General features: G+C 37.1%; 1 protein-coding gene across 1 annotated transcript; it reads right to left on the bottom strand.

The window, feature by feature from the left end:
- Positions 1-330: 330 nt before the first annotated feature.
- On the bottom strand, positions 331-8,217 carry LOC132121907 (ubiquitin domain-containing protein 1-like). Its single transcript, XM_059531640.1, has 4 exons — positions 7,727-8,217; positions 1,871-2,098; positions 392-838; positions 331-355 (listed from the first exon to the last, which is right to left on the bottom strand). The coding sequence occupies exons 1-3, from the start codon at positions 7,788-7,790 to the stop codon at positions 456-458; spliced, it is 675 nt and encodes a 224-aa protein (XP_059387623.1). The 5' UTR covers positions 7,791-8,217; the 3' UTR covers positions 331-355; positions 392-455.
- Between the last annotated feature and the right edge of the window lie 12,383 nt (positions 8,218-20,600).

Raw genomic sequence — 20,600 nt, 5'->3', positions numbered from 1 at the left:
CAGCCTCGTAATGCCACTGATAAAGCTGTAAGAAGCATTAAAAAGTCTTTTTTGTTTAGTTTTAGGATTGCATAGAAAGTACAGTTGTGCTCAAAGACGTCAGTCCTGAAATACAAAGCGAGTGAAAGTGACCGAAGCAAAATAAACCCAGCATTTACTCTTCTTTCAAGGCACAACTATTCGAAGGTAGTCAAGTGTGCAAAATGAAGCTCAAGTTGGATAATCTTAAAAGGGGAGAGATGGCTTTCAGAGGGCTCTTCTGCAGGATATGCATGACTCGAATCAGTGTGCTTCGCTACCAAACACACGCAGGCACTTCTGCTCAAGTCAGCGCAGATGCAGTCCGCTGCGTTTGGTTTATTTGTTCCTCCAGAGCGTTTTAAAACAGCAGGATCGAGTTGCTCGATGTTCTCTCAGCTGCTGTGGTTTGGTCCTCTATCCCGGTGTAGTCCATCCTAGTGGTTCGGCGTGGGCTGGTTCACGATGACCTGGATAACAAAGTCCTTCTGGATCTTGGTGTCTTGCAGGCGGGTCTTGTCTGTGAGGAGCTTCCCGGAGAAGAACCAGCGCTGGTGGATGGGGTCGATGTCCTCCTGAGCTTGCAGCTGTTTCTTGAGCAGGCCGATGGTGTCGGTCATGCTGGCGTTCAGACGCACGTCTTTGCCGGTGGAGAGCCGTACTTTCAGCTGGAACTCTTTCTTCTGTGTGGAAGGGGGCTCGGGGTTTTCAGACAGGTCTTCTTCGCTTCTTTCGGTGATCAGATTGACCGGCGGAGCCAGACAATACACCGGTAGCTGGTAACGGTTTCCTAGTTCGTCGTAACACTCGGTCAGGGATCCTGGAGGGATTGAGAGCACACACAACCATCAGAGATGGGAAATAAAGAGTGACAGATAGAGGGTTGGTGTGTGCCATCATCTCTTTTGTGTTCATGTTATTAAATACTTCTTCATTACGGTAAAAACTTCCCCTCTAGACCCATAAAGAAGGGTAATAAGAGTTGTGTTACGAAAACAACAGGGAATTTAAAAGGATAAATGTTTATCTGATGAAAAATATCAAATGTTTTAATAAAAAAAGATGTATTAAAATATTTGAAAATAGTCAAGTCAAAGATACGTGTCCTGGACCACAAAACCAAAAGTACAAAAATTGATAATTTTGAGCGATACAATGTATTGTTGTCTATTGCTACAAATATGATATATACACAAGTAATGAATTGCAAAAGTAAATTTTATATAACTGTGAAGCATCGTTATATCGAAATTTGATCAAATCTTTGACAATATGATTAAATCCAGCTTATTCACACCCCTATTGGTCTGAAATCTATTGAGAGGTTTGGAATTATGGATATGGACCAATGTGGAATTTTGAAATGGAACATGTCGGAAACCTGGAATGTGGAAACAATTGGATTTGTAACAAATTAGAGGCATGCATATAAATATGGATTAGGTCTTATGTTGGCTTTTTATTTAACCTTTATTTTGTGGGCTGCCCCCCTAATTTTCCGTAATTTTAACAGTGTGCTATGAGATTCTCCACTGGACAACAGATGGACTCTTGCTTCTCTTCTTCTAAATTAAAATTATTAGCCGAAGCGAAACAAAATGAATCACTGGGTGAAGGCTGAATTCATAATCGTTGGAGGAAGAAATCTAAATTGTATTTCAATTAAATGCACAACCTTAGTTGACATGATAATCGTAATCGAATTGCATCGTTAAACCAGTTTCGATATACACCACTAGGGCATGCAACACTAACTAAACTGTTTTGACCAAATTTTGCACAATACACTTTTCCAATTGCTCCAAAGACAGCAAGTCAGACACACAAAGCTGTTGTGGTCAGAGACGCTCACCGTGTGGTAACGTGATGTTGGCTCCGTCCACCACAGCCTGAGCCAGTTCATGATCGTTACACTCCAGAGCCACAGCGGCGGCCTTCAGGGCGTCCCAGATCTCCTTCCGGCCCTCGAACGCTGGAGCCGTGTCCCAGAACTCATCTCTCTTACTGCGGAGCTGGCCCTCTGTCATGGGGTAATCACTCTTCCACTTGGGCTTGTCTTTCTTCAGCGGCTCATTACGACCTGCAGACGAAGTGTGAATTAACACATTAACATTACCTTATCTCTGCATCTAAACCAACAACATGTTTATTAGATCCCGTACCCACTAAATCACTGAAAGTGTTGTTACCTTCTCAATATAATTAACTCATTTCTCGTCTTACTTGATCTTAGTGCTGCGTTCGACACCATAGATCATGACATACTCATAGATCGATTACAAAACTATACAGGTATTCAAGGGCAGGCTCTAAGATGGTTTAGATCCTACCTGTCCGATCGCTACCATTTTGTTTACTTAAATGGGGTGTCATCTCATTTATCACCAGTAAAATATGGAGTGCCACAAGGATCCGTCCTAGGTCCCCTTCTATTTTCAATATACATGTTGCCCCTTGGTTATATTATTAGAAAATATGGGATTAGTTTCCACTGTTATGCTGATGATACTCAGCTATATATCTCAACGAGACCAGATGAAACTTCCCAATTATCTAAGCTAACAGAGTGTGTTAAAAATGTAAAAGATTGGATGACAAATAATTTTCTCCAATTAAATTAGCATAGGACAGAGATATTAATTATTGGACCAAAAAACACTACACAGAATCTTGTAGATTGTTATATTAGACAGCAACTTGTCTTTTGAAAATCATATTTCCAATGTTACAAAAACCGCATTCTTCCATCTTAGAAACATTGCCAAGCTACGAAACATGTTATCTGTTTCTGATGCAGAAAAGCTAGTTCATGCTTTCATGACCTCTAGACTGGACAATTGTAATGCACTTCTAGGTGGTTGTCCTGCATCTTCAATAAACAAGCTACAGGTCGTCCAAAACACAGCAGCTAGAGTCCTTACCAGGTCAAGAAAATATGATCATATTACCCCAATTTTACAGTCTCTGCACTGGCTACCTATTAAGTTCCGTATCAGTTACAAATTATCATTACTTACCTATAAGGCCCTAAATGGTTTAGCTCCTGCGTACCTAACTAGCCTTCTACCACGCTACAACCCATCACGCTCCCTAAGGTCACAAAACGCTGGACTTTTGGTAGTTCCTAGGATAGCAAAGTCCACTAAAGGAGGTAGAGCTTTTTCACATTTGGCTCCCAAACTCTGGAATAGCCTTCCTGATAATGTTCGGGGTTCAGACACACTCTCTCGGTTTAAATCTAGATTAAAAACGCATCTCTTTGGATTTTCATACAGATTTTCTGGAATAACGGTTTCGATAATTCAAGAAAAATCTAAGTGAAGAGCACATCATTTTTGGCTATGTCATGTCAGAATTAGGGCTGAAACGATTCCTTGAATAACTCGAGTAACTCGATTATAAAAAATGATCGAGGCAAATTCCTCTGCCTCGAAGCCTCTTTTAATTTATTTTAAATCTCACGTCAGGTTCTTTCGCAATGATTTTTTTAATGTGACAACACGTTTACTTCACCCACAAAGCGGAAGGAGACACAAGGAGTCAGCAGTGTTTTGATTTGAGCATCTGCTGTCTCACTAAATAAGACGTGAACACATGAACAACATCTGCAGAACTGCTCTGACAGTCACTTCATGAGCATCTGACCGTTTGATTCGAGTAAAACTAGCGTCACATCACATACACAGAACTGTAAAGGTACGTCAAACCGTCAAAATAAAAGTCTGGTTAAAGACTATTGTTCAGCAGAATGTTCCTAGCCTACTACTAAAAAAAATAAAAAATAAATAATAATCAAACATTTTTTTTTTTACAGTTTAATCACACAACATTTCTTCCATGTTTAAATTTTAATAGTAAATCCCCTTTGATTACCAAAAAGTTAAGTTTGCTTAATTTTCAATAATTAAAAGATAAATTAATGTTTTGTGTGTTTAATGAGCATCTCAGAAAATGCTTTATTTAAAACCCTAACTGAATGGCACTTAATTCATCCGTCAACTTTGTCATTGTTCACAGTACAACTACAGACAGAGAAACAATGGGTAATAATTACATGCTTATTTTTGATGTATGCATTGCCTTCTATGCATTTAAAAAAATAAAAATCTTTTTTTTCTAAAAAGGAAACTTAGTTGTTCAGTTTAAGAGACCCATGAGTCTTATTTTCTCTTGCATAATTAATATTGCACTTTAATTAAGCAAAAAACACATTTTATCTGATTACTCGATTAATCGATGGAATTTTTGGTAGAATACTCGATTACTAAAATATTCGATAGCTACAGCCCAAGTCAGAATTGTACTCTTCTGATGAATTATGACGAGGCATGTATGATTTCACTAATGTAGGCCAACGATGACTTTCCATCAGTACTTCCACAGAAGCGCCAACAAAAGGAGATTGGGTGGAATATAAAAGTAGTACAGTGTAATAAACAAGAAATTGACATTTAGTGCTTTCAAATGATTATGTGTAATGGAATATTAATATATATGAACGATATTAATACTTTTATTCAGCAATATAATTATAATGTTGCAAAAGGTTTCTATTTGAAATAAATGCTGTTCTTTTGAACTTGTTATTCATCTGTGAATCCTGAAAAATTAAATGATGGTTTCTGCAAAAAAATATTGTGCAGCACAACTGTGTTCAACATTGATAATAATCAGAAATGTTTCTTGAGCAGTAAATCATCATATTATTCTGATTTCTGAAGATCATGTGACACTGAAGACTGGAGGAATGATGCTGAAAATACAGCGGAGCATCACAGAAATACATTACACTTTAACACAGATTCACAGATGTTTTTAATCATAATATATTAAAAAAAAAAAAAAATTGCTGTACTTTTAATCTAATAAACCTAGCCTCAGTGAGTATACGAAAAGAAGCATCACACACACACAACATAAATCTTACATATAGTTTGATATTATTATTATTATATATAATTAATTGGACCTAACTACCAATTAAATTAAGCAAGAGATAAATGACTGTTAAATTAGTACGCATATAAAAGATATTTTTCTGATAGTACAGTAAGCTCAGGCTCAATAAAAGCAGAAGTGAACTCCGCTCGCTCATATTCCCACGACTGAGCAAAGGTTGTGTATTCAGGACTGATCGTCTGCAAACACTGCCCTCCCCAAACATCCGTCCATCAGCAGCGCTCCTGAGCCTGCACCGTCCGTCAACAATCAGAGGATCACCACACACACCACTGAGGTCTGCATTAGTCCTCCAAACACTATCAACAGTCCTTTAGTTCACACACACAACACATTTAGCATCTCCACTGAAGACAACAGCGTCTCCAACAGCCGTGTAGAAACTTCTCATCATGATGATGTGATAAACCTGTGCAGAAACAGGAAGTTCACACGGATGGAGAGATACAGATGACTCCGTGCTTTCATCCAAACACATTATTTATAGCCGAGAGCTGTGAATTACAGCGCTGTTCCAGCCAGAACACTTCAGTAGAGCGAAGTCTGGACCTCCAAACCAGAAATAACATCAATACTAGAGTTTAGATGAAGTCTGCATGTGTTTTGTGTCTTATCTGATGCATCAGGGTTTTATTCAGAGGAAACAAAACATACACATTTGTGATTATAAGCTGATTATGATTACTAATTCTAGGACACTATCCTAGGTGTGGTCCAACCAAACTGAATACGTTCCCATATTATTTTATAAACACTTTAATATGCACACATCAGAATATGTTGTTTGAAATTTTACATAAATATTGTGTTACACTCAATTTGTCATTTTGAAACGTATTTGAATCCTTAAAAGAAGACACGTACTTACAGTTAATGTGCTTTCTATGGACATAATATCTACAGTTATATACTACAGTTAGACTAAAGAGCTTTGACTGGATGTAAAGTCTAATCAGAGATAGAAGACATGCAAAAGAGTGTGGTTTTTGAGCACAGGTTCGATCATTTAGAGGATGTGTGTAATATGAAACTGAAGGATTTATAGGGTTAATCCAAAAAACAGAGCGTTGTATAATCTTAAACAGCTGGTATAATCTGGAGGTCTTGAGCTCGATTAAAGTGTCTGGTTCCACGCTCACAGGATCAGAGTTACAGGAACACGAGACGCTCCATCGGCTCGCTGCGTTTCGTTCAGTATCTGAAAGCGTTCGAGTCCTGTGAACATGCATTCAAACTAAAGGAACGTCCCACGGAGTACAAGACAATAAAAACACACCCAAAATACACGACTGAGCACAACAAACGACTCTGGCGAACTGATTCCCTTCAGACAAAAACATGAATATTATACATCATTATTAAACATTTAAATTATTATTTTAAAAGATTTTAAAAACTATAGTATACTACCAATATAATAATAATAATAATCAGACTAATATATGAATTATGATAATCAGGGAGCAAAGTTTGAGTAGTACAAAACGTTTTAAATCAATAATAATTAAAATATATATATATTTTTTAATATTTAAACTTCCCAGAATTGCTGTCACTACTAATATAATAATTATTCAGTCTTGTAATCTGATTTACAAATGAACAGATTTACACAAAGTGAGAATATTTGACATTGTGATTAAAAAGTTAAAAACACTTAAAGGCCAACACTTATGTATGTATTATGAGTATTTTATATAATTAAGAACATTTTGAAAATGTGTGTAACAATAATAATAATAAAACGTTTTTTAATCAAAATTTGCTTTGGTAATAATAATAATTACAATAATGATAGTGTGGTCAAACTGATTAACACTCTAATAAATTTCATCTTATTAAGCAAAGTGAAAAACTTTCAATAATAATAATGTTTTGAACTTCCAATTTTTTGTACTGGTAATAATAATTATAATAACTACTATTTATAATATAGCTTTTTTTGTTATCGATGCAAAGCTCATTTGTGTGCACAACTGTAGCAGATGTATTTCTTCTCATTGTTTAGGGCTGATATTCTCACATAAGAACAAATGACTATAATGTGATTGTGAAGACAGACAGCACTGAGAGAGAGATGCACTGTTGGTCACAGAAGCTCTGATCTCCTGCTGAAGCACAGGTGACCCTACACACACACACACACACACCTCACTGCTGTAATGAAGGGCTTTCTTCAGTGGAATCAATGTTTGGGCTTTCTATCCCAGTTCATGTACACTACAGCTCATGAAAACACAGAAGAACAGTCACATCAGTAAACATGCAGAAACACGCTCTGAGATCACACAGACTGCAAGCTCCAACATGCATACATTCTTTTGAGAAAGGTTGTAAAAAACTAACAATTTAAAAGCATCACAATGTGGTATAGCGTTTTCCTAGTACATGGCATTTATGGTAACCAACCAATTCTGTTTCACCACTGAAAACCATAGTACAAGAGTAAAGAATAATGTGCATGCGTGTGCAGAACCATGCATGTATTTATCATAGACTGTATAAAAACGGTATTTATTCATTGCTAATAAAATAAACATTGGTTTAAAATCACAAGCACAGTCTCACTGCTACAAACAAACATTCTTTCATGTTAGATTGATGCATATCTTAAAACACTCCATGCTTAGCATGTGTAAGTTGATAAATAATGTCCTGGTGTTTTAGTTTGTGTTGTGTCTGTTGTTCAATCAGTACACTGCGTGTTTTGAAGAAAGCCACACAGCAGCATTAGACGCACGAGCCTCACCTCCGCGCTTCCTCGATGCACGTCCACGTGACTCCTCGCGCTCGCGCCCCACGCAGCCTCCCATGACTGTCAATCAAACACAGGACACATCTCGAGACGTCTTCAAGATTCTCTCCCGGTCTCTGATCATCTGGTCACGTGACTAAACACAGCGCTAACCTTACATGTTGTGTGATCGATCATCAGCACGCGCAGTTAAGAGAAGACTCCCGCGAAAACACTTATCAGACCTCCAGACTGAGGACGTCTGGGATGAAGTTATCTGGCCGGAGAATCGCGTTCTGGCTTTGTTCGACGAGCTAACGGTAACTTACAGCGGCTAGCTTTATCCCGAAGTCTTCTACATCCAGTCTGAAAGAATAAAACAACATCAGCGAGACTGGTAGTTGAGCTTTATATGTTCCTCCGTGCTGGTTTTGTTGTATATCACTGTCTCAGCTCGTTATCTGTCGCTAGTCTAACGTTACCTTTCCGACGAGTTCACGTTACTGGCGCACATCGCGCGTGCGCGCTCTGACCACGTGACTGCCCTGCGCCAGAGCCCCTCCCCCAGAGGAGACTCAAACTCCGATCAAAACTCGTCAAAGTTTGCGAACAGACCACGTGTCCTCTGATCTTCAGCATACTTAGCACGTCTTTATTTTGACGTGAGCTATATTTGTAGATTGCTTTACAGTGCAGTAAAGCGATTTAAAGTTCCATCTCTTCCATCTTTATTTGACCCTCTAACCTTAACACTCACTATTCTAATTATTTTCTTTAAAAAAAATGTAACTACCTTTCTAATCTTTTTGTATTCTATTTTCTTTTCATTTATTATGCAATTGTATATATATATATATATATATATATATATATATATATATATATATATATATATATATATATATATATATATATATAATTGCATAATAAATGAAAACAAAATAGAGTCAGGAAAAGCCATGTTTGCACAATATGAACGTACAAGGAATTTGTTTTGGTGTCACAAGCTTCCAGAACACAGAGACAACATCAACACAGATAATAAAAATGCACATAGGCTGTGTTAAAAAGAAAATAATAAATTGAAAAATAAATTGTAAGTGCATTAAAGAAAAATCTCCAACAAGAAAAGCGAGTGTAAAAACTAAAAAAACTCAAAGATTACTACATAAATACATACAATAGCCTACTATGTAGGCTACATAAAAAAAAAAAATAAAAAAAAATAGAACAACTGAGCAAATGGCTACATTTTCCCGCCATGTTTAGCGGTGTTCATAGCAGCTGGAAAAATAGTTGTAGTAGTAGTAACTTTTTGCTAAATGCAATAATAAAATGAAAATAAAACGCTTCAGCACTATATGTGAGATACTGTACAGTAGACTATTGATATTTCTTCAGGGTAAATCTGTTGGACTCAGAGTTTGAGATCTCCACCAGGTTTTAGGAACTCTCTGAATGCATGTGGGGTCAGATATAAGCAAATACATCAAATCAATCAGATAACAGAACAAATGTTCATTCACATGTACTGCTAATCTTTTATTTAAAAATAAATAAATAAATAAAAAATATTTTTAATGCCTTTTTTTTGTAATTTTAAAATACACATGGCAGATTAAAATAATAATAATAATAAACCTTATGATATTTTACTTTACTTTGTTATTAAACGCAACACTTTTCTGAAAAACGAAATTATGCAATTAATATTTTAATAATTTTGGCAAAATTCCCAAGTCAACCTTAAAGGGTTAATTCACCCAAAAACGTAAATGAGGCTGTTTTACTCAGCCCCGAGGCATCCTGGGTGTATATTACCTCCAGTCGCAGTTATATTAAAAACTGTCTTTGATCGTTTAAGCCCTGTCTTTGCAATCAACATTCCTTCAGTCCAAAAGATGTGAAATAAAAAGTGCCTTTTCATAAAAAAAATAAAAATAAATAATAATAAAAGTGTCTCACACTGGGTGAACGTGAGAAACCCTGAGCAACTTAGGTTAGGAAACACTGCTTTAATGTGTCCCTGCAGAATAAAAGTATATATATATATATTTTTTTCAAAACACTTCTACTTGAAAGTGTTGTAAATATAATATATTGTTATATTGCATTTCTGCAGATAATGTAAAATGACGCACGTCTCCTGAATGACATGCACAAAACTATTCATGCATAATATGTAGAGCACATTTACAGCACATTACATTTGCACAAGAATGTAAAATTCATTTCAACAAAATGCATGAAACATCTGGAAATTCAAATCGTATCATAAAGAGGCCCATGATCACCATCAGAAGTTAATATTCTGAAATTCTGAGTTGAAAAATATAAATATATTCGCACTATAACCCAGTCACAAGAAGCCTTTGGCACCAAGTACAGCTCTGAATTCTGCTTGTGCTGAAAAAGGATCTCAGACTGAACCATAAACACACATTTGAGCAGAAAACAGGTGAGGAATAACGGACGAGTTGTGTCCTGTCGCGTGAGTGAGATGCACCACTAAACATAAGCTGTTTGTTGATGATCCAGATAAAGATGGCCTTCTGCTCCATATTTGTGGCATCTTAATATCAAACATCCTTCAACAAACAACTCACTTGTATAGTGAGTACATGTATTACTGTATGGTTAGGATTCATGTAGTTATTATTTATGTATTGTTATTATAATAGTAAGCACATGTAACAAGCACTCCTTAAAATAGTAGCAATTATTTTCATAATTTAAAAATTTAAGCATAATATAAAATATTTCTTTTCACTTCACATATTAATGATGTTAGTGAAAATTTGTCCCTAAACTAAAGTATTACCAAAATTAAATTCTACAATAAATATGAAACTGAAATCACCAGCAGGTGGCGACAAATTGCTGTCATAATGAGTCATACATTCAAACGATTCCTTCAAACGGATGATTGATTCGGAAATGATCTGAATCTTTCTGAATGATTCACTGAATCACTTACTCACTCGATTCAGATTTGTTCTGATGTGGTTTGGGACTGTTTTGTTTGCAAAATTAAGCAAGACATATAATATTGTCTTAAATTTAACTTCTTGATTATTGAACTATTTTATAAAATCTGTATCACATTTGCAATCATGCTGATATCATGAAACAGTTTTTTACTTTGACAGAAAATCATGTCTATAATCATACAACCCGAATTCCGGAAAAGTTGGGACGTTTTTTAAATTTTAATAAAATGAAAACTAAAGGAATTTCAAATCACATGAGCCAATATTTTATTCACAATAGAACATAGATGACGTAGCAAATGTTTAAACTGAGAAATTTTACACTTTTATCCACTTAATTAGCTCATTTAAAATTTAATGCCTGCTACAGGTCTCAAAAAAGTTGGCACGGGGGCAACAAATGGCTAAAAAAGCAAGCAGTTTTGAAAAGATTCAGCTGGGAGAACATCTAGTGATTAATTAAGTTAATTGATATCAGGTCTGTAACATGATAAGCTATAAAAGCTTTGTCTTAGAGAAGCAGAGTCTCTCAGAAGTAAAGATGGGCAGAGGCTCTCCAATCTGTGAAAGACTGCGTAAAAAAATTGTGGAAAACTTTAAAAACAATGTTCCTCAACGTCAAATTGCAAAGGCTTTGCAAATCTCATCATCTACAGTGCATAACATCATCAAAAGATTGAGAGAAACTGGAGAAATCTCTGTGCGTAAGGGACAAGGCCGGAGACCTTTATTGGATGCCCGTGGTCTTCGGGCTCTCAGACGACACTGCATCACTCATCGGCATGATTGTGTCAATGACATTACTAAATGGGCCCAGGAATACTTTCAGAAACCACTGTCGGTAAACACAATCCGCCGTGCCATCAGCAGATGCCAACTAAAGCTCTATCATGCAAAAAGGAAGCCATATGTGAACATGGTCCAGAAGCGCCGTCGTGTCCTGTGGGCCAAGGCTCATTTAAAATGGACTATTTCAAAGTGGAATAGTGTTTTATGGTCAGATGAGTCCAAATTTGACATTCTTGTTGGAAATCACGGACGCCGTGTCCTCCGGGCTAAAGAGGAGGGAGACCTTCCAGCATGTTATCAGCGTTCAGTTCAAAAGCCAGCATCTCTGATGGTATGGGGGTGCATAAGTGCATACGGTATGGGCAGCTTGCATGTTTTGGAAGGCTCTGTGAATGCTGAAAGGTATATAAAGGTTTTAGAGCAACATATGCTTCCCTCCAAACAACGTCTATTTCAGGGAAGGCCTTGTTTATTTCAGCAGGACAATGCAAAACCACATACTGCAGCTATAACAACAGCATGGCTTCGTCGTAGAAGAGTCCGGGTGCTAACCTGGCCTGCCTGCAGTCCAGATCTTTCACCTATAGAGAACATTTGGCGCATCATTAAACGAAAAATACATCAAAGACGACCACGAACTCTTCAGCAGCTGGAAATCTATATAAGGCAAGAATGGGACCAAATTCCAACAGCAAAACTCCAGCAACTCATAGCCTCAATGCCCAGACGTCTTCAAACTGTTTTGAAAAGAAAAGGAGATGCTACACCATGGTAAACATGCCCCGTCCCAACTATTTTGAGACCTGTAGCAGAAATCAAAATTGAAATGAGCTCATTTTGTGCATAAAATTGTAAACTTTCTCAGTTTAAACATTTGCTATGTTATCTATGTTCTATTGTGAATAAAATATTGGCTCATGTGATTTGAAAGTCTTTTAGTTTTCATTTTATTAAAATTTAAAAAACGTCCCAACTTTTCCGGAATTCGGGTTGTAGTAACACTTCCTCCAGTGAAAAAGTGCATCAGCTGTTGTCTCTCACAGATTAGTTTAGAGTTGTTTAAACGCTGCTTGATCTGTGCAGATTTCTCTCCTGATTCGGACCAGAACACTTTTTCACTGGAGGAAGTGTTATTATGGATTATAGACTCTATGTCTATAATCCATAAGGCGGGTGGCGCTGTTGGACAGTGTTTTCTCTACTTCCTGTTGGCCTTCTGTAGCAAATCGTAGCTCCGTGTAGCTGTTTTTATTTTATTTTTTCTCTAGAATCTTTATCTTACTATCACTCTCAGTTTTTTTTAAAGTGTTAAAATATAACTTAATTCACACCATATTTCTGATATTATCGATCAATCTTATCAGATTAACTTTGATCGTTCACTTTTATTTTATATCCGTGAGTGCAGTACACCTGCAAAGCGTTAGCACTCGTTAGCTTGTCATTAGCGTCTTCATTCGAACCTATCGCTGTATTCTTTTCTCCTCTCCTCTCTCTCGCTCCAGTTTTTCACAAGTTCATCAAACAACCGCAGTAAGAAGTTTCATCAAGCACGGTGAGTAATGTCTTCTCCTATCATTGTTTCTTGCACCTCTTGCCACATGTACAGTTTATCTATCTCTGTCGCTGATGAGGGATTCACATGTGATAAATGCAGGGAAATAGTTAGGCTGACAGAGAAGATTTCAGAATTAGAGACACGCATCCAAACTTTAATTGAGGACAGTAAGAATGTTAGGGCTCTAGATACGGCTTTGGATGCGTCTAGCTCAGGGATTCCTGTACATTGTTCGGTTCCGGAAACAGAGCCCCTGCAGCAGGGCAACTGGGTGACGGTGAGGCAGCGTAGTCGTGGGTCAAAACACCGCTCTTCTGTTCCGATCAAAACATTAAACAGGTTCTCCCCACTCAGTGATGCACCCACTGAGAAACCTGATGAAAGTGCTCTAGTTATTGGTGATTCTATTGTACGGAACGTGAATATAGAGACACCAGCCACCATAGTCAAATGTTTACCGGGAGCCAGAGCGCCTGACATCTTGGCAAATTTAAAAGTGCTGGCTAATGCTAAACGTAAATACAGTAAGATTGTTATTCATGCCGGCGCTAATGATGTTCAACTTCGCCAGTCGGAGATCACTAAAAATAACATTAAAGAGGTGTGTGAACTTGCAAGCACGATGTCAGACACTGTAATATGCTCTGGTCCCCTCCCTGCTTACCGTGGTGATGAGATGCATAGCAGATTGTCATCACTCAATGGCTGGATGTCTAAGTGGTGCCCACAGAATAACATAGGTTTCATAGACAATTGGACGAGCTTTTGGGGCAGACCTGACCTGTTTAAAAGAGATGGTCTTCATCCCTCCTGGGGTGGCGCCACTCTTCTCTCTAGAAATATGGCAAATAGTCTTAGTGTTTATACTTGACTAACTGGGGCCCAGGTCAGGAAGCAGACAGACTGGCTAAACCGACCGTCTGCTAGCTGCCTCCCGTCACAGAGGTCAGTTAATTCTCAGCACATAGAGACTCTTTCACCTAGATATCACACTATAGAGACTGTGTCTGTTCCCCGAACTAGAAAAAACAAAAAACGTCCAAACCAAGTTAAGATTAACAATTTAACTAAGGTTCAACAAATAAAAAACAGAAGCAATATGGATAAACAAATGATAAAGCTTGGCTTATTGAATATCAGATCCCTTTCTACGAAAACACTTTTTCTAAATAATATGATCACTGATCATAATATAGATGTACTCTGTTTGACAGAAACCTGGCTAAAACCTGATGATTACATTATTTTAAATGAGTCCACCCCCCAAGATTACTGTTATAAACATGAGCCACGTCTAAAAGGCAAAGGTGGAGGTGTTGCTTCAATTTATAACAACGTTTTCAGGATCTCTCAAAAGAGAAGGCTTCAAGTATAACTCATTTGAAGTAATGGCGCTTCATATAACATTATCCAGAGAAACAAATGTTAATGATAAATCCTCTGTTATGTTTGTACTGGCTACTGTATACAGGCCACCAGGGCACCATACAGACTTTATTAAAGAGTTTGGTGATTTTACATCCGAGTTAGTTCTGGCTGCAGATAAAGTTTTAATAGTTTGTGATTTTAATATCCATGTTGATAATGAAAAAGATGCATTGGGATCAGCATTTATAGACATTCTGAACTCTATTGGTGTTAGACAACACGTTTCAGGACCTACTCATTGTCGAAATCATACTCTAGATTTAATACTGTCACATGGAATTGATGTTGATGGTGTTGAAATTATTCAGCCAAGTGATGATATCTCAGATCATTATTTAGTTCTGTGCAAACTTCATATAGCCAAAATTGTAAATCCTACTTCTTGTTACAAGTATGGAAGAACCATCACTTCTAACACAAAAGACTGCTTTTTAAGTTATCTTCCTGATGTATCCAAATTCCTTAGCATATCCAAAACCTCAGAACAACTTGATGATGTAACAGAAACTATGGACTCTCTCTTTTCTAGCACTTTAAATACAGTTGCTCCTTTACGCTTAAGGAAGGTTAAGGAAAACAGTTTGACACCATGGTATAATGAGCATACTCGCACCCTAAAGAGAGCAGCCCAAAAAATGGAGCGCAGCTGGAGGAAAACAAAACTAGAGGTATTTCGTATTGCTTGGCGGGAAAGTAACATATCCTACAGAAAAGCATTAAAAACTGCTAGATCCGATTACTTTTCTTCTCTTTTAGAAGAAAACAAACATAACCCCAGGTATTTATTCAATACAGTGGCTAAATTAACGAAAAATAAAGCCTCAACAAGTGTTGACATTTCCCAACACCACAGCAGTAATGACTTTATGAACTACTTTACTTCTAAAATCGATACTATTAGAGATAAAATTGCAACCATTCAGCCGTCAGCTACAGTATCACATCAGACAGTGCACTATAGACCCCCTGAGGAACAGTTCCACTCATTCTCTACTATAGGAGAGGAAGAATTGTATAAACTTGTTAAATCATCTAAACCAACAACATGTATGTTAGACCCTATACCATCTAAGCTCCTGAAAGAGGTGCTTCCAGAAGTCATAGATCCTCTTCTGACTATTATTAATTCCTCATTGTCATTAGGATATGTCCCCAAAACCTTCAAACTGGCTGTTATTAAGCCTCTCACCAAAAAACCACAACTTGACCCCAAAGAACTAGTTAATTATAGACCAATCTCGAATCTCCCTTTTCTGTCCAAGATACTGGAAAAGGTGGTATCCACACAATTATATTCCTTCTTAGAGAAAAATGGTATATGTGAGGATTTCCAGTCAGGATTTAGACCGTATCATAGTATTGAGACTGCTCTTCTTAGAGTTACAAATGATCTGCTCTTATCATCTGATCGTGGGTGTATCTCTCTATTAGTTTTATTGGATCTTAGTGCTGCGTTTGACACAATTGACCACAACATTCTTTTGCATAGACTTGAACACTTTGTTGGCATCAGTGGAAGTGCATTAGCATGGTTTAAATCGTACTTATATGACCGCCATCAGTTCGTAGCAGTGAATGAAGATGTATCCTATCGATCACAAGTGCAGTATGGAGTACCTCAAGGCTCAGTACTAGGGCCGCTACTCTTCACGCTCTATATGTTACCCTTGGGAGATATCATCAGGAAACATGGTGTTAGCTTTCACTGTTATGCTGATGATACTCAACTCTATATTTCTTCGCAGCCCGGTGAAACACACCAATTTGAAAAACTAATGGAATGCATAGTCGATATAAAAAACTGGATGACAAGTAATTTCTTACTGCTAAATTCTGAAAAAACAGAGGTGTTAATTATAGGACCTAAAAACTCCGCTTGTAATAACCTAGAACACTGTCTAAGACTTGATGGTTGCTCTGTCAATTCTTCGTCATCAGTTAGGAACCTAGGTGTGCTATTTGATCGCAATCTTTCCTTAGAAAGCCACGTTTCTAGCATTTGTAAAACTGCATTTTTCCATCTCAAAAATATATCTAAATTACGGCCTATGGTCTCACTGTCAAATGCAGAAATGTTAATCCATGCTTTTATGACCTCAAGGTTAGATTATTGTAATGCTTTATTGGGTGGTTGTTCTGCACGCTTAGTAAACAAACTACAGCTAGTCCAAAATGCAGCAGCAAGAGTTCTTACTAGAACCAGGAAGTATGACCATATTAGCCCGGTCCTGTCAACACTGCACTGGCTCCCTATCAAGCATCGCATAGATTTTAAAATATTGCTTATTACTTATAAAGCCCTGAATGGTTTAGCACCTCAGTATTTGAATGAGCTCCTTTTATATTATAATCCTCTACGTCCGCTACGTTCTCAAAACTCAGGCAATTTGATAATACCTAGAATATCAAAATCAACTGCAGGCGGCAGATCCTTTTCCTATTTGGCGCCCAAACTCTGGAATAACCTACCTAACATTGTTCGGGAGGCAGACACACTCTTGCAGTTTAAATCTAGATTAAAGACCCATCTCTTTAACCTGGCATACACATAACATACTAATATGCTTTTAATATCCAAATCCGTTAAAGGATTTTTAGGCTGCATTAATTAGGTAAACCGGAACCGGAAACACTTCCCATAACACCCGATGTACTTGCTACATCATTAGAAGAATGGCATCTACGCTAATATTAGTCTGTTTCTCTCTTGTTCCGAGGTCACCGTAGCCACCAGATCCAGTCTGTGTCCAGATCAGAGGGTCACTGCAGTCACCCGGATCCAGTACGTATCCAGACCAGATGCTGGATCAGCACCTAGAAAGGACCTCTACATCCCTGAAAGACAGCGGAGACCAGGACAACTAGAGCCCCAGATACAGATCCCCTGTAAAGACCTTGTCTCAAAGGAGCACCAGGACAAGACCACAGGAAACAGATGATTCTTCTGCACAATCTGACTTTGCTGCAGCCTGGAATTGAACTACTGGTTTCGTCTGGTCAGAGGAGAACTGGCCCCCCAACTGAGCCTGGTTTCTCCCAAGGTTTTTTTCTCCATTCTGTCACCGATGGAGTTTCGGTTCCTTGCCGCTGTCGCCTCTGGCTTGCTTAGTTGGGGTCACTTCATCTACAGCGATATCGTTGACTTGATTGCAAATAAATGCACAGACACTATTAAATTGAACAGAGATGACATAACTGAATCCAATGATGAACTGCCTTTAACTGTCATTTTTTCATTATTGACACTGTTTTCCTAATGAATGTTGTTCAGTTGCTTTGACGCAATGTATTTTGTTTAAAGCGCTATATAAATAAAGGTGACTTTGACTTTGACTTTGACTTTATGTGTTTGAGTTAAAATCATCTTAATGCTGGATGTGTTTCATCTTTCGTCTTCTCCAGATGTTCACTGATGGACTGGAGTGCTGTGGATTATTGTGATGTTTTTATCAGACTATCATTCTGACGGCACCCATTCACTGCAGAGCATCCATTGATGAGACACTGATGCAGTGCTACATTTCTACAAACCTGATGAAGACACAAACTCATCCTGATCTTGGATGACCTGAGGGGAGCACATTTTCAATTCTGGGTGAACTGTGCCTTTAAACAGGCTTGTAGCAGTTTAAATGTTGAAATAAAAGACACCAACTATGATATAATTTCTCAATGTTGCTCAGATTCCAGCAACTTGTACGGAAAATAATCATTTAGGTACAGATCGTCCAGATGGCGGTTTAAGCAATAAAAGGGTTGTTATTGAACCATTAAATGCAGTGGAAGACTTTCTTTCCAGACAAATGAGCAAATCTTAGTCTTTCTTTAAAGTTGTCATATCAGCTGAACAAGACACAAGAGGGCAGCGTTCAACCGAGAACAAATCTGACCGCTCAGAATGAACCTGTTATTACTGTGTCATACTGAAAATAACTTATTACAGTTAGTTGCTAAAAGCATTTTGATTTTGTGTTAAAATGTGTTCATTTCCGGCAGTTTGATTAAAATGAGCTTTAATTCCGATTCATTTGTCAGAGATTAAGGGAGCGCTGAATGGAAATGTTTCTTGAGCAGTAAATCATCATATTATTCTGATTTCTGAAGATCATGTGACACTGAAGACTGGAGGAATGATGCTGAAAATACAGCGGAGCATCACAGAAATACATTACACTTTAACACAGATTCACAGAGAAAACAGATGTTTTAAATCATAATAATATTTCACAATTTTTACTGTATTTGTGATAAAATAAATGCAGCCTGGCTGAGCAGAAAAGACTTCCAAAAACATTATATATATTAACTAGTGTATATTTTACACTTTGGTAAACGGTATAATTGGATACTTTGGTGCATGTGAACGTTGTCATAATATACATACTGCAGATATAGCTCGGGAATATGGTTTAAAACATCCCGGATTTGTATGCTGTGTAGCATTTGTTGCAATGCTCATTATTATGGCCTCAAATAAGAAAAATGCACAAGCTATCAAGTTCCAATACAGATGGGACCTGAATTTATTCATTTTAATTTTGCATTTCATGAACTCAGTCAAGTCATGACTGCTTGAGTGTTAAAATCAGATCATGTTTTTATACTTAAATTAGAAATTTATGATCATACTCAAATAGTTATTACATAAATCACATGAGGCTTGACTGAATCGGAAAGCATGCAAATGTTTTGTCGTTTTAATAAGGCAATGTGAGAATGTGACAAACAGTCATGAATAATTATGACCAGGATTTAATTTACAGTTTTTCAGATTATGTTTATCCACCACCACCAGTTCAGAAGTTAACATTTTGAGCATTTGGTTTGCATTTGATTTATTTCATAAACCCAAATTTAAGGTCTCAATAATGGTGACATGTTTCAGCTTACAAGACAATAGTGCAACAGTGTGGCGAACCACAAGTTGCAACAAAGCTCAAACCCTTCAAATGGTTTGGTTTGATTTATTTTCAAAGATCCTGTGAAGTAGGAGCGGATGGGACGGCTGAGGATCACACACTTACACATCTGGAAAGTTCCTGTAGAGAACCTACCGCAGTGTTTCTCTGCTGATGTGGCCCGTTTGAGTGCTGTATCATCAGCTCTAATGGTTGTTTGTAGAATCATGGACAGAAAGGGAACGGATAATCAGAGGAAACGCTTCCCGCTGTGCAGTTAAAGCTCCACATGCACGGTGCGTGTGCTGATGTAAGGAGATCTGAGGATCTTATCTTTCCTGCGAATGCTGGCTCGGGGATTTCATTCTAAACCGGATCAGGACAACCACTTAAATGTGTTGTTAGGGGGCTTCAGGTAACATATTACACAGCTCTTTTTAGCCCGTCATAATTATGAGGTATACAGATAGAAAGATGAAATTATGAGATAGTCATGATGACAGTCGAAGTTGACAATTCCTGATTATGACACTTTCTGTTTGTTTGTTTTTTATTTCAGTTTCATGATAATTTTGACTGTCATAGTTTTGATTTTGTCCAAAGTCAGTTTCAACTTTATCTCAATTGTGACTTATTTCAGAATTTTGACTATATCATAATTATAGCTGTCATAATTGTAACTATTTATCTCTCTGATTTCTCATAAATGAGACCTTTGTGAACATTTTGACTTTGTTATAATTATGACTTTGTACCTCAATTTAATGTTTTAGTAATATCACAGACAATTTGAGGTAAAAAGTGATCCTTATGAGATAGAAAGATGAAATTATGAGATAGTCATCATGACCGTTGAAATTGACACGGTCTGATTATGACACATTCTGTTTGATTATAGTTTACTTTTTTATTTAAATATCATGATAATTTTGACTTTAATAGTTTGATTTAGTTTTAATGACTTATAATTATATCCGTCATAATTGTAACTTTTTATCTCTCTGATATCTCATAATTTTGACTTTTGTGATCATTTTGACTTTGTTATAATTATGTCTTTGTACCTCAATTTAACTTTTTTTGTAATATCACACAGCCAACTTTAGCCAATCTTAATTATAATAGACAGTTATAAACATGAGATAAAAGTTCAAAATTATGAGATAAATAGTAATACTTATGAGATAGAAAGTTGAAATTATGAGACAATCATTCATGCATTTTAA

The sequence above is a fragment of the Carassius carassius genome, chromosome 40 (genome assembly GCF_963082965.1).
Source record: "Carassius carassius chromosome 40, fCarCar2.1, whole genome shotgun sequence".
Lineage (NCBI taxonomy): Eukaryota > Metazoa > Chordata > Actinopteri > Cypriniformes > Cyprinidae > Carassius > Carassius carassius.
This window is presented reverse-complemented; position numbering and strand designations above follow the sequence as displayed.

Bases quoted from the DNA above. Each gene is read 5' to 3' on its own strand.
- LOC132121907 (XM_059531640.1), bottom strand. From the start codon at position 7,790: ATGGGAGGCTGCGTGGGGCGCGAGCGCGAGGAGTCACGTGGACGTGCA. The intron at 2,099-7,726 runs GTGAGGCTCGTG...CTTCGTCTGCAG, and splicing joins TGCATCGAGGAAGCGCGGAG to GTCGTAATGAGCCGCTGAAG. The intron at 839-1,870 runs GTGAGCGTCTCT...CAATCCCTCCAG, and splicing joins CAACATCACGTTACCACACG to GATCCCTGACCGAGTGTTAC.